Source organism: Ornithorhynchus anatinus, chromosome 12 (assembly GCF_004115215.2).
Source record: "Ornithorhynchus anatinus isolate Pmale09 chromosome 12, mOrnAna1.pri.v4, whole genome shotgun sequence".
NCBI lineage: Eukaryota > Metazoa > Chordata > Mammalia > Monotremata > Ornithorhynchidae > Ornithorhynchus > Ornithorhynchus anatinus.
This window is the reverse complement of record NC_041739.1, coordinates 50,077,439-50,091,957: the sequence shown is the minus strand read 5'-3', so window position 1 is coordinate 50,091,957 and position 14,519 is coordinate 50,077,439. Positions and strand designations below refer to the sequence as shown.

The window sequence follows — 14,519 nt, the reverse complement described above, 5'->3', positions numbered from 1 at the left end:
GGCACATGGGAAGCGCTTAAACACCATCGACTTCATCATAAATCCCCTGGCTTTCTAGTCTTTATTTTAGCTGGTGCAGCCTAAATGGGAATGCGGTAATCTGGCTATATAATCCCTGATGAGAAACTAGAGCTCTGGGAACTGAAGTGAATCGGGAATAAAACCTGTTACAATTTCTGTGTTGAGGACAGCTGATTTTGCACAAAAGCAACCTGCTACAGAGCCAGAAGGTTTTTCTTACATCACAAAAACCACTTTTTTGTGATGACTCATCATTTGATTCACTCAAATGATCTTTGTTTAAACATGATGACGGTGGAAAAGTAGGCCAAAATTTGAGAAGTGGATTGAGAAAATGGATCACTAAATCACCATCCAGAAATTCCCCTTGGGTGACAGACCACAACTGTGCCCAGGCACAATGGTGCTTAGACTATGGGGTTATCAAATGTGTGGCATTTTTGAGCAACTCCTTTGAAGGTCAACTCAAAGCACTTAGCAATGACCTATAAAATCTTACTACATACTCCATGCCATTACAAAACATGCTAGAAAAATATGTCCTCAGTAGTGCACACATTTTTTAAATGAGAGCATGCATCAAAAATACACACCAACCAGAAGTGTGTCCTCAACAATGACCGAAGAGATGACTGTACCGTTAATACAGGCAAATCAATCGAATTTATTGAGCACTTTGTGTGCAGAGCACTGTACTATGTGTTTGGAAGAGCACAAGAAAACAGATGCCCTCCCATCATGAGCATACAGAACAGAGGGAAAAGCACACTGTAGTACTCACGGTGATGACCACACAAGCTCGTACACAAATCGCTCCTTCTGATTCCACAGCGCGCTTTTGTCCAGACAGGCTCGCACGGTCCGAAGATGGTTCCCTAACTGCCCTACAGCCTCCTAGCCAAATCACGTAATGAAAACACGCGATACTGCAAAATCACCCCAGTGCTTGGAAAAGTGATTGGCAAAGAGTAAGCTCTCCACAAATACCTCCATCATTCTTACGTTTATTGTTCTTAATTGATGGAGTTAGTTTTCCTTCACTTCACATTCTAGACTGAGAGCTTGTTGTGGGCAGAGAATGTGCATGTTTCTTGTGGTACTGTACTCTCCCAAGCGCTTAGTACAGAGCTTGGCACATAGTAAGCCCTCGATAAATATAACTGAATGAATGAGTGAATACTGTAAATTCCTTGTCTTGGTTCAAGTTCCTTCACATGAGTTATCTCAGTTAATGAACATTTGGGAACGCGTTGACATATGTGGAAAGTGAAAGTTATTTGCTGACCATTTTAATCGTTCAATCCTCTTCCCTTTACAGAGTTTTACAGAATCTGAAAGTCACTTACAAACGCCACCTCATTAATCTTCCCAACACCTCCGAGATTTAGATGGTGGCAAACAATCCTATCTCCATTAAAAATACAATCTCAAGGTCTCATAATTAGTGAAGGGAAAGCCTGGATCTAGAATAAAGATTACCTACTCCCGGTTCCCTTCTGAAGCAACTTTAGGGGGATTTTCTGAGGAAAAAAGAGGCAAGCCATAAGGAAGAGCACTTAAAAATCTGCCCAGGGACAACCACAAATTTTTTTCAAATGACTGAAGTCTGGTACTTCCATTAAGAATAGGGAGGGGCTTATTTAGCGGCCCCATCCACTCTAACGTATCGCAGATAAATCTTGGACCTTTTCCCAACATTTCTTCACCTTCTGTCATGATAAATGGCTCTCAAACCTCAGTTCTCCCAGGAAACCTTTGTGTTACCCTGATCCTGAGAAGTGAAGCAGGCTGGAATGGTAGAAAGAACCCAAGCCTGGAAGTCAGAAGACCTGACTCTGCCCATTGCTTGCTGAATGACCTTGGGAGAGTCACTTAACTTGTCTATGCCTCAGTTTCAAATGGGGATTCAATATCTGTTCTCCCTCCCATTTAGACTGGGTGCCCCATGTGGGACAGGAACTGTGCTCAACCTGGTAAACTTCTATTGACCCCAGCACTTAGAACAGGGCCTGATTTAGCAAATACCATCAAACAATGAAGCTTGACCTTAGCCTGTCCAGATGCATTTTCTCATGGTGAAATAGCTACGGTAGCCTGAATAATCTCTTCCAGAAAGAAGACAAACTTAATGATCTGAGAGAAACTCTCACCCTATGTTTTCCCATTTTCCAATTCGTAGGAAAAGTGTTTTGATCATGATGTGAATGAAAGAGAGACCCGGTCGTCTTACCTGGGCCACCCGGCTTACACTCCGGATAGCGAGGAGAGCCGCTAAGGAAGGATGCGTGTTTTCTTCTGGCCACAGATGTTCGAGGTGGCATGAAGACAGATTTTCCGCGTGATTTCTCAAATGATTTTTGAACTTCATAGCTGCCCGGTGCTGGAGCAGGCTGCAAACAATGGTCAGGAAGGTAGGCGTTAAATTGGATCTCTGCGCTCCATCGGACTCTCCCAGATTCATTTCATCGTATTTATTGAGTGCTTATTGTGTGCACAGCAGTGTATTAAGCTCTTGGGAGAGTAGAATACAACAGACCTGTTCCCTGCCTACAGCAAGCTTTCAGTCTGCTTAGTAGACACTCAATAAATAGCTGTTGATGGACTGAGTGATTGATTTAAAGACGAAGCAGTCAGTGAATTTGACCATTATATCCTCTACCCGTCATTCATTTTAATTATGTTTCCCCTGATAGACTGCAAGCTCTCAAGGGCAGGGATCATATCTACTTACTCGACTGTAGTCTCCCATGTGCTTAGTACATGATAAGTGCTCAGTAAAGACAACTGACATTGTTTGATTGTGCTGTGGAAGCAAATATTTTCCTGAAAATCTTTTTCTTAATTCTTTGGACACAGAAAGCACAGCCTGCTCTTCTTCGAGGCATCAGGGACTGATCATGCACCAAGAATCTATTTATTGTTAGAGTGTACCCTCCCAGGCGCTTAGTACAGTGCTTGTACACAGTGAGGGCTTAATAAATATGACTAATAATAGTAATGATGGTATTTGTTAAGCGCTTAATATGTGCCAAGCACTGTTCTAAGCGCTGGGGTAGATACAAGGTAATCAGTTTGTCCCACGTGGGGCTCACATCTTAATCCCCATTTTCCAGAGGTGATAACTGAGGCAAAGAGAAGTGAAGTGACTTGCCCAAAGTCACATAGCTGATAAGTGGCAGGGCCAGGATTAGAACCCATGACCTCTGACTCCCAAGCCCGGGCTCTTACCACTAAGCCACGCTGCTTCTAAAAAAATAAATAAATAAAATAAGCACTTACTATGTGCCAAGCACTGTTCTAAGCTGTAGAGGAGATGCAAGATAATCAGGTGGGACCATGTGGACTCACAATCTTAATCCCCATTATCCAGATGAGGTAACTGAGGCACAGAGAAGTGAAGTGACTTGCCCAAAGTCACACAGCAGACAAGTGGCAGAGCCGGGACTAGAACCCACGACCTCTGACTCCCAAGCCAGGGCTCTTTCCACTGAGCCACGCTGCTTCTCTAGAAAACACTAAAAAAACACCAACTGGAACAGGTGAAAATGGTGACAAAGCAGAGTGTTTCAAGATGGAGCTCCGTGTGCAGTCCTAAGGGTTCCTGGGAGGAGGCAGCTGGGATAGGCAAATAACTTCCTGTAGTGGCAGCAGGGGGAACTGTGGCCTATACAAATAGGTGGGAAGACCCAGCGCTTACAACAGTGCTTGGCACATAGTAAGCGCTTAACAAATGCCATCATTATTATTATCAGTCCCAATTTTCCCACGCCCAGGTTTCAAGACCTGCTACAACGCTGAATGGGACACTGGAGAACTGAGTTCCAGAGCAGCATGGCGTAGTGGTTAGAGCCCGGGCCTGGGAGTCAGAAGGTCATGGGTTCTAATCCTGACTCTGCCGCTTGTCTGCTTCGTGACCTTGGGCAAGTCGCTTCACTTCTCTGGGCCCCAGTTACCTCGGCTATAAAATGGGGATTGAGACTGTGAGCCCCATGTGGGACAGGGATTGTGTCCAAACCATTTTGCTTTTATTCACCCCAACGCTTAGTACAGTGCTTGGAACATAGTAAGTACTTAAATACCATAATTACAATTATTAAGGTGATGATCATGTTTTAAGATTTTTTTTGCCTCCCCCAACATTTCCCATCACTGTAGACAACACCACTATCCTTCCCTTCTCACCAGTCAGCATACCCTCGATCCATCTCTTTCATTCAACCCACATATTCCATCTGTCGCCAAACTCAGTCAATTCTAATGGTCACAACGAGGCTAAAATCCACCTTTTTCTCACCATCCGAACTGCTACCACGTAAATGCAAGCACTTCTCCTCTCCCGCCCGGATGACTGCATCAGCCTCCTCTCTGACCTCCCTGCCTCCTGTCTCTCCCCACTCCAATCCATCCTTCACTCTGCTGCCTGCATCATTTTACTAAGAAAATGTTCAATCCATGCTCCTCCACTTCTCCAGAACCTCTGGTGGTTGCCCATCCACTAGCGCATCCAACCGAAACTACTTACCACTGGCTTTAAAGCCCTCCTGTTATCAGCTTGTCCCCGCGATTACCTTGCCTTGCCTCCCTGATCTCCTCTCCTACCCAGCCTGCACATTTCGAACCTCACTCATCTGCTCCACTGTGAAGCACTTCTCTCTTCTTCTTCTTCTTTCTAGCCAGGAACTCCCTCCAACTTTATATATGATAGACCACCACTCTCTGCCCCATCAAAGCCCTACTAAAATCACATCGCCTCTGTCATTTTCCCTATTCCATCTCTCTTAGGCATCATCTCTGCACTTGAATCTCTGTCTTCACAGCCTTTGATATTCACCGCACCCTCAGCTTCACAGCACTTATGTCCCTATCCCTAATTTATTTTAATACACATCTCCCCTTCTAGACTGTAAACTCGTTGTGGGCAGGAAACATGTCTACCAACTATGTTGTGTTCTTCCAAGCACTTTCTACAGTGCTTGGCACAAAGTGCTCACTAAAGACCACTGATTGTAAAAAAAAAAAAAATCAGAAGACCCAGGTTCTAATCCCAGCTCCATCATTTGCCTGCTGTAAGACATTGGGTAAGTCACATAACTTCCCTGAGTCTAAATTTCTTGGGAATTTTTTTTTTTATAGGAATTTGATACTAGTTCCCGCTCCTACTCTGACTGTGAGCCCCATGTAGGGCTGGGACCGGGTCCAACTTGATTATCTTGCATCTAGCCCAGTCCTCAGTACAGTGCCTGGTACATATTGAGAAAGATGAATGTTTGTCTCCACCTCTAGACTGTAAGCTCATTATGGGCAAAGAACATTTCCACTAATTCTGTTATAATGTACTCTCCCAACCACCTAGTATAGTGCTCTGCACATAGTAAGTGCTTAATAAATGATTGATTGATGAGGCTAAAATATAGCAAAAGTATTATTTTATATTCTTCCTTTTTTGCAGGAAGGAGAAATGTGTGCGTGGGAATCTAGGAGCATATGGGGAAATGTGGAATGGAAATATTGGAAAATCAGGTATGCCCAAGATACCAAAATGACTGGATTCCAAATCCTTCAGAAAATGGCATGAGACTATTCAGATTATACCCATGAACATGGGGTGCCACTATTCATTTCACCAAAGCCCAATTCTTGATGTAACCATCCCGCTCATTGTAGCCTGTAAACCTATTTTATTTATTCTACAAAATGAGACTGCTTGTTCTAGGTTTAATAGTTTCCAATTAAGCTAAAAGGTTTACCCTTTCATTATTTATGGGTCTCTCACCACTCTGCTACTGTATTAACATTTTTAATCAACATCAACGTGAGCCGGTATCAACTGCTACAGAAATTATTCCGAGCTCCGTACGTAATGCATCGATTTATCAATGGTATTTGTTGAGCGCTTACTGAGTGCAGTGCACTGTACTAATCTCTTGGGGGAGGACAATATAACAATGTAACAAACATATTCCCTTGTCGATAGCAAGTTTGCACTCTGGACTGTGGGAGAGAGACATTAATGTGTGCGAGTGTGTGTTTGCATCCATTTTCAGAAATAACTGCTGTCTGAAATCATAATCACTTGTACGGATGTGACAGAAAAGACTGAAATCTAATGAACATTCTCTTCTTCATTCTATGGCTATTGGATACTCAGGATGGGTTTGAAGAGTGGCCCAGCAATCTTTTGGGGTTTTTTGTTTGTTTGTTTTTTTAAATGGTATTTGTTAAGCGCATACTTACTACGTGCCGGGCACCGTACTAAACTCTGGCGTAGATACAAGCTAATCAGGCTGGACACAGTCCATTTCCCAAATGGGAACCCCAGTCTTAATCCCCATTTTACAGGTGAGGGAACTGAGGCCCAGAGAAGTGAAGTGATTTGCCCAAGGTCACACGGCAGATGGGTGGCGGAGCCAGGATTAGAAGCGAGGTAGCAGTATGGCGAAGTGGATACGGCACAGAGCTGGGAGTCAGAAGGGCATGGGTTCTAATCCCAGCTCCGCCACTTGTCTGCTGTGTGACCTTAGGCACTTCTCAGTGCCTCAATTACCTCATTTGAAAAATGGGGAATAAGACTGAGTCCTATGCGGGATAGGGACCGTGCCCAACCCGATTTGCTTGTATCCATCTCACTGTATAGTGCAGTGCCTGGCAAACAATAAGCACTTAAGTACTATAATTATAATTAACCCAGAATCCCAAGCCCAGACTGTATCCACTAGACCCTGACTCTTGGTAGCCTGAGGTCTGGACAGGCTAGGGGTGTTATTTGGGCTCCCAATTCTCCCTCCCCCACCCCATTAGCCTCTAGGGATTTGAGAGCGGAAAGAAGAGAGAAACGACATGACCTAATGGAAAGCCCAGGGTCTGGGACCCAGAGGACCTGCATTCTAATCCCACCTCTGCCACTTACCACCTGTGTGGCCTTGGGTGAGACATTTCACTTCTACATGCCTCAGTTTCCTCAACTACAAAATGGGGATTCAATACCCGTTCTCCCTACTTGACTGTGAGCTTCCTGTGGGACATGGACAGATTATTTTATATCTACTCCAGCACTTAGACTGGTGCTTGATACAAACTAAGTGCTTAACAATACCATTAAAAAATAAAATAAAATAAAATGAAATGAAGGAGAGAGAGTTGGCCCTCTCTGTAGCTCTGCGGGAGCAAAAGAAAACTTCTAGAGTCCCCCTGTTGGTAGAGGGGGCAACCTCTATCCACTTTTCACTCAATGAGACAGTCCCCCAAACAACATGGGGGCTTCAATTGTTATTCCAATCATTATTATCTGTAAAATGGGGATTAAGACTATAAACCCCATGGGGACAAAAACTGTGTCTAATCTGACGAGTTTCTATCTACCCCAACTCTTAGAAAGGTGCTTGACACACAGTAACTGCTTAACAAATACCATCAGTATTATTTTTATTATTATCGACCTATTGGTTAAGTCCTCCTCTCCTCATGGACCCCCCCTCCCCCTTACATATATCATTCATGCATTTATTCAATCAGTCATTTATTGAGCACTTACTCTGTGCTTGGGAAAGTACAAATATAACAATAAACGGACACATTCTCTGCTCATAGTGAGCTTACAGTCTGGGGTGGGGGGAGCAGAGATGAATAGAGGTAAATAAATGACAGATATGGACATAAGTGCTGTGGGACTGGGGGGCGGGGAGGAGAACGAAGGGAGCAGATCAGGGTGACACAGAAGGGAGTGGGAGAAGAGGAAAGTGGGGATTTAGGGGAGACCTCTTGGAGGAGATGGGCTTTCAATAAGGCTTTAAAGAGGGGTAATGTAATTATCTGACGGATTAGCAAAGGGAGGGGGTTCCAGGCCAGAACATGATGTGGGTGAGGGGTAGGAGATGAGATAGATGAGAACAGGGGACAGTGAGAAGGTTGGCATTAGAGGAGTGAAGGGTGCGGGCTGGGTTGTAGTAGGAGAGTAGTGAGGTGAGATAGGAGGGGGTAAGATGGTGAAGGGCTTAAAGCCAATGGTGAGGAGTTTTTGTTTGATGAGGAAGTGGATGGGTAACCACTGGAGGTTGTTTTTTTTTGAGGAGTGGGGTACCACGTCCTGAATGGTTTTGTAGAAAAATGATATTATATACAGCCCTTCCCATCTTCACATCCCTGCTGAAAAAACAACTCCAGGAGGGCTAATCTCAATTAATTCCTAAATCGCCCCAGCCTTTTATATATGACAAATTGCCACTCCACCACCTCCATTCCAACTAAGTCCTTAAGTACCATCAACCTCCCATAGCATTGATGTTTATATCTTAAATATTTTATGACTTCGTCCTATGTGTAATTTATTTCAGCATCCGTCTCCCCAACTAGATTATAAAAATCCTTGAGAGCAGGGTTATGATCATTGCTACGCATCCAATTTTTTTTTAAAAAAGTATGCTAAGCACTTCCCTTGCGTCAATCACTGTTCTAAGCGCAAGGATAAATACAAATCAATCAGATCGGACAGAGTCTCTCACAGACTAAGTAGGAGGGAGAACAGGTACTGAATCCCCAGTTTACATTTGAGGAAACTGAGCCACAGAGAAGTTGATTGACTTGCCCAAGGTCACACAGCAGGCAAGTGTGGAGCTGGGATTAGAACCCAGGTACTCTGACTCCCAGGTCCGTGCTCTTTCCACTAGCCAAACTCCTTCCCAGGTGATTTTCTCATGTAACCTTCTCTCATGTAATCTTTTAGTATCTGTTTCTCTCTATAAACCACAAACTTCTTATGGGCAGGTATCGCGTCTACCAGATCTATTGCATTGTATTTTCCCAAACACTTAGTCCAGGGATCCGCACACAATAGCTGCTCAAACACTGAGAAGCAATGTGGCCTAGTGGACAGAGCACAGGCTTGGGAGTCAGAAGGACCTGGGTTCTAATCCTGGCTTTGCCACTTCTTGCCCTTGGGCAAGTCACCCTAATTTCTCTATGCCGCTGTTACCTCAGCTGCAAAATGGGGACCTCAGCTGTAAAATGGAGATTAAGACTGTAAGCCCTTTGTGGGACAGGGACTGTGTCCAACCTAACTTGTGTCTACCCCAGGGCTTAGCAGAGTGGCCAGCACACAGTAAGTGCTTACCAAATACCAGAAAAAAAATTGATTGATTGTTTGGTCAATATTCAGAACATACTATATAGATCGTGTTAATAAAGGCCCAGTTCCTAAAAGATTCACCCAGTCAGCTTTCATTTTAGCACTTTGCTTTGGAACTATTTCACATGTCAGCCAGTAAACTGTATCCTGAAAATAAATGTTGGGAGCTTTTAAAATGTCAACCTGTTAAATGGTTTATGGTATGCCATTCCCCAAATACTTTTCAGTCTTATCTTAAAATAAATTGAAGAGCCAGTAGTAACTTTTATGGATCCCGACACTTAATGAAATAGAGATTTTTTTTCCGCTGTTTGGATTTCCTTTTGCAACATGAAACTATTAAAAAAAAAAAACAACAGAATTCCTGCTCTTAGCCTTCCGACCGATTTGGGTTGTTCAAATACCAGTGAAGGTCCTCAGTGTTTGCAAACCAAGGACGGTGATCCAAGGACTGCAGGTTTTTATCTGGTTTCAGTCCAAAATGCTCTTACGGGGGCTATTTAGAAGTAGCAGCCCATAATCTGTATGCTGTTCAAATTTCTCAGAACACAGATAAACCGCAGAGAAGCAGTGTGGCCAAAGGATAGAGCACGGGAGTCAGAGGTCAAGCAATCGATAGTACTTACTGAGAGATTACTCTGTGCAGGGCATTGTACTAAGAGCTTGGGAGAGTAGGTCCTGAATTCTAATCCCAGTTCTGCCACTTGTCTGCTGTGTAAACTTGGGTAAGCCACTCCAACTTCTCTGGGCCTCAGTTACTTCTCTGTAAAATGGGGATTAAGGCTATGGGCCCCACGTGGGGCATAGACTGCACCCATCTTGATTAGCTTCTATCTACCCCCTGGATTAGTTCAGTGCCTGGCATAGAGTAAGCACTTCACAAATACCATTAAAAAATCCAAATAAAAAAAGCTCAGAAACATCAAAGGAAATAGATTCCTTTTCAAGGAAACTCTCCTACACGGTCTCTGTTTGGAAACTACTGATTCTTCCATTATTGTCCCAATAATGATTGTTTAATACAAAAACAGTGCATTGTCCATAATTTACAAAAGGTGCGAGCTAGGCTTCTCATAACTTACACTGAAAAGTAGTGAGGACTGGCTATGATTTAGTCACTGAATCTAATCAGGCCGCCTGTTAATTTATTCCCTCCATTAGGATGATTTCAGAGCTACCTGATTGTTGTGCTTTGAATTTTACTCCCCAAATCACCCACTCCTGGGACCTTTATGGAAGCAAGTACGAACTTCTTTTAATGCAGATTGTCATTACAGGGAGATGACTTAAGATGTCTTCAATCAAAGCTCTCCATCATAGGGATATGGCAAAATGTCTAAGGTCATAAATACCATGAAGTTGGCCTGAGTGCGCAGGAAACTTTGATTAAAGGAAATCTGCAAACATCGCAGATTATCCAACCCTGCATATCTGCCAATTAACAGGGAGAGGGCTGCCATTACCCAGAACAAAGCAGCAGCAGAGAAGCAGTGTGGCTTTGTGGATAGAGCATGGGTCTGGAAGTCTGAAGGACCTGGGTTCTAATCGCAGCTCTGCCACCTGCCTGCTGTGTGACCTTGGGCAAGTTGCTTCACTTCTATGTGCCTCAGTTCCCTCATCTGTAAAACGGGGATTAAGACTGTGGAACGTGGACTGTGTCCAGCCTGATTAACTTATATCTACCCCAGTGCTAAGTACAGTACCTGGGGCATAAGAACCCTCAAAAAAAACCCAAAAAATTTAAAAAAAAAGGACAACTGGAGACAATAAGAAGTGAAGCAATCCAAATTTGGTTTTGCTTAACTTTTGCTGTCTTAACCAAACTGACTTTCTGATAAGTAGTTAGAAGCAGCTGGTACTGTGAAATTCATTTCTCTCCCTCTTCTGTCAAAAGCTGATTTAAAATTTTACAACTAGAATTCTCATGAACACTTTCTTTCAGAGTGTGATGGAAGAACTGTGTAGCTCAGCAGATAGAAATTGGAGAACACAGTCAAAAATGGCCTGTATAATCTTGCTCTTCCAGCAAATGCAAATACCACCTAGGGCAGAAAATCTCTTCTGAGGAAAAAAGATTATTGCCAATCATTAGTTTTGATTGGCATCCCTCAAGCCAATTCAGAGGAAAAAATTCTCAGTTTTGGAGAGAAATACATGGAAAGATGAGGAAGCTTTGGTGTGAAAACGAGCAGGATAAAAGGGGCTTGGATGAGCCACTGATACCCTCAGTGGGGACCTTCTCTGTGAAAAGAACAAATGTTTACATTGTTCCAGATAGGGGAGTTGGACAGCAGAGGTGGCTGGAAGCCTGAGCAAGAAATCAGGAATAGGAACTGTCTTATGCGCTCAGTCATATGTTCAGAGAGTAAACACAGATCCTTCAATGGAAGAGATTAAAATTGCTCTCACCCAAGAATGGACTTCATGAATCGATCAATCAGTGGTATTTACTGATCGCTTACTGTAAGTGCAGCAGGATACTTTAGCACTTGGGAAACAACAAATCATTCAGTTGTATTTACTGAGCACTTACTGTGCGCAGAGCACTTTCCTAAGTGCTTGGTAGAATACACTACAACAATAAACAGACACATTCCCTGAACACAACAAGCCTACAGTCTAAAAGTGGGGGGGGGGACCAGACATTGATATAAATAAATTACAGATATGGATATAAGTACAGTGGAGCTGGAATGTTGGAAGAACAAAGGGAGCAAGTCAGGGTGATGCTAAAGGGGGTGGGAGAAGAGGAAAGGGAGGCTTAGTCAGGGAAAGCCTATAAAAGATGTGCCCTCAATAAGGCTTTGAAGCAGGGGAGAGTCGCTGTCTGTGGGATGTGAGGAGGGAAGGCATTCTAGGCCAGAGGCTGGATGTGAGCCAGGGGTCAACGGCAAGACAGGCGAGATGGAAGCCCAGTGAGAAGGTGAGCATTAGAGAAGTGTGCGGGCTGAATTGTAGTAGGAGAGTAGGGATGTGAGGTAGGAGGGGGCAAGGTGACTGACTGCTTTAAAGCCAATGGTGAGGAGTTTTTGTTTGATGTGGAGGACAATGGGCAACCCATGGAGGTTTTTGAGGAGCGGGGAGGCATCCCCCGGAGGTATTTGAAGAGCTGGGAGGCACGTCCTGAATGTTTTTGTAGAAAAATGTTCTGGGCAGTAGAGTGAAGTATGGACCGGAGTGGAGAGAGGCAGGAAGCTGGGAGGTCAGCAAGGAAGATGAGTGATTGTATTAACGTGTTAGCAGTTTGGATGGAGGGGAAAGGGCGATGTTGTGAAGGAGGGGCTGACAGGATTTAGAGATAGATTGAATATTTGGGTCAAAGAGAGAGAGACAGAGGAGTCATGGACAATCCCGAGGTCACAGGCTTGCGAGACAGGAAGGATGCTGCTGGTGCCATCTACAGTGATGGAAAAGTCAAGGGGAGGAACACGATAGATTAAGCAGATGTGACCCCTGCCCACAAGAAGCGTACAGTCTCCATCCGAGTCGCTTTCAATTTGCTCCTCCCTCTCAGGCCTCGGAAAAAGACATTCACATCGGATAAAAGGGAGATGGATAAAACAATCTCCTTTCTGATTGTTCTGCAACCCCATACTTCAGTTGCGATGACAGACCGAGCCATAAGAGTAAGCCAACAGAATGCAGAGAGATGTAGAAGAGGGAATAGACCATTCAATCAGTGGTATCTATCGAGTGCTTACTGAGCACTGTGCTAAGCACTTGGGAGAGTACCGTCCAATAGAGCTGGTAGATGCGAAGCCTGCCCTCAGAAAGCAGCGTGGCCTAGTGGATGAAGATGACCTGGGTTCTAATCCTGGCTTCCCCACGTGCCTCTTTCTGACCTTGGTTAAGACACTTCTGTGCCTCAGTTTCCTCAACTGCAAAATGGGGATTCAATACCATTCTTCCTCCTACTTAGGCTGTGAGCCCCACGAGGGGCAGGGACTGTGCCCAGCTTAACTTATATTGATTCCAATGCTCAGAAAAGTGCTTGACACATAGTAAGCGCTTAAATACAATTTAAAAAAAAAAAAAATGCTTTCAGTCTACAGGGGAAACAGACATTGCAATAAATTACCTCGATAGAGTGATCATTTGCATTTATTGAGATGCAGTACACGGTATTAAGCGCTTGGGGAGAGTCATGGGAAAAGATATTTGGTGAATCATAACATCTTGTTAAATTGTAGCCTCCCAAGTGCTTAGTACAGCACTCTGCACACAGTAAACACTTAGGAAACAAGATTGAGTGAATTAATCTTTCTAAACCTTCCCTTCCCTGCCTTATGCCTTAAAATAAAATTGTACCAAATTAAGACAACATCTTTATAAGAGAGCTGACAGACATTTTTCCCCCTTTTGGGGCCTTTTCTAAACATTTCAAACATTTTCTCTGGATTACAGACAGAATAGTACTGAATTAATACCAGCCTTTCGTATTACACTTTTATTTTGTTCCCCATATGATTACTGGGTCACTCATTATTGTGTCAGATAGTTGCCGGTACTTAATGGTTTGTTTGTTTCAAATAGCTCCTCATATCTAGATGAACTCCACAGTTCATAGGAAATGTGATTGCTACTTAAAAGGAAAACATTCTTCAATGCCAGACATTTTAAAATCTAATCTCAGTCCATGCAGTTTTCAAAATCTGTTTCAAATGGCCAAATGCAGAAAGGCTGACTTGGAATTGTAACTCAATTATGTACTGAATATAATGTAATTTTACAAATATCTTTATTAGACATGAAAAGATGAGGAGCTTTATAGGGGCCTCGGTCATTCATTAACATTATTGAGGAAATGTCAGGCTGAAACTTATTTTAAAACTTTTTCATGTATTTTATAGGATTAAACTAAATTGTCCTTTGCATTATTTATTGCGCAATTTTTAAATGTCGCCATCCTAGTCACTGGGGATCCGCGGCCTAATATATCAAAGAAAATGATAGAATTCCTCAAACCGGTGTCCCGGTTTCCTAAGATGAACTGCAAAAAACACCGTCACTGTCTCACGATCTTCAGACTTTTCATTTTGGAGAGGATATCAAATTTAGGCATTTTCCATTCCGAATCCATATTCATGGGTAAGAAGAAAAGGAACCAGCCATTCCTGTTCTTGCTGGGAAGCGTAGGAAAAGGGAATACAGGAGAAAGATGGAATGAGATCTCCTAGCCAAGTAACGGAGAGAGAGGGGAATTATCTCATTGGGGCTGCCAAGTAAACTGCCAGAGAGATGGCAGGCTGCTCAAGGAAGTGATCCACGGATCATTTATGCCCCAGAGTCGAAAAGCACCTGATCATCGGGGCTCTCGAGTCTACCTTGCAATTAAATGCAGGAATGGCAGAGCACAGAGAGAAGCAGCATGGCCTAG

The 14,519-nt window shown here is 43.5% G+C and overlaps 1 protein-coding gene across 4 annotated transcripts in view; it reads right to left on the bottom strand.

Moving 5' to 3' along the window:
* STPG2 (sperm tail PG-rich repeat containing 2) overlaps positions 1 to 14,519 on the bottom strand; it is a 419,016-nt gene that overhangs the window by 248,645 nt on the left and 155,852 nt on the right. For all 4 annotated transcript variants that reach the window (XM_039913717.1, XM_029076955.2, XM_007668299.4 and 1 more), the window contains one exon: positions 2,252 to 2,411. In XM_039913717.1, coding sequence (XP_039769651.1) covers positions 2,252 to 2,411 — 160 coding nt within the window. The remainder of the gene's footprint in view (positions 1 to 2,251; positions 2,412 to 14,519) is intronic.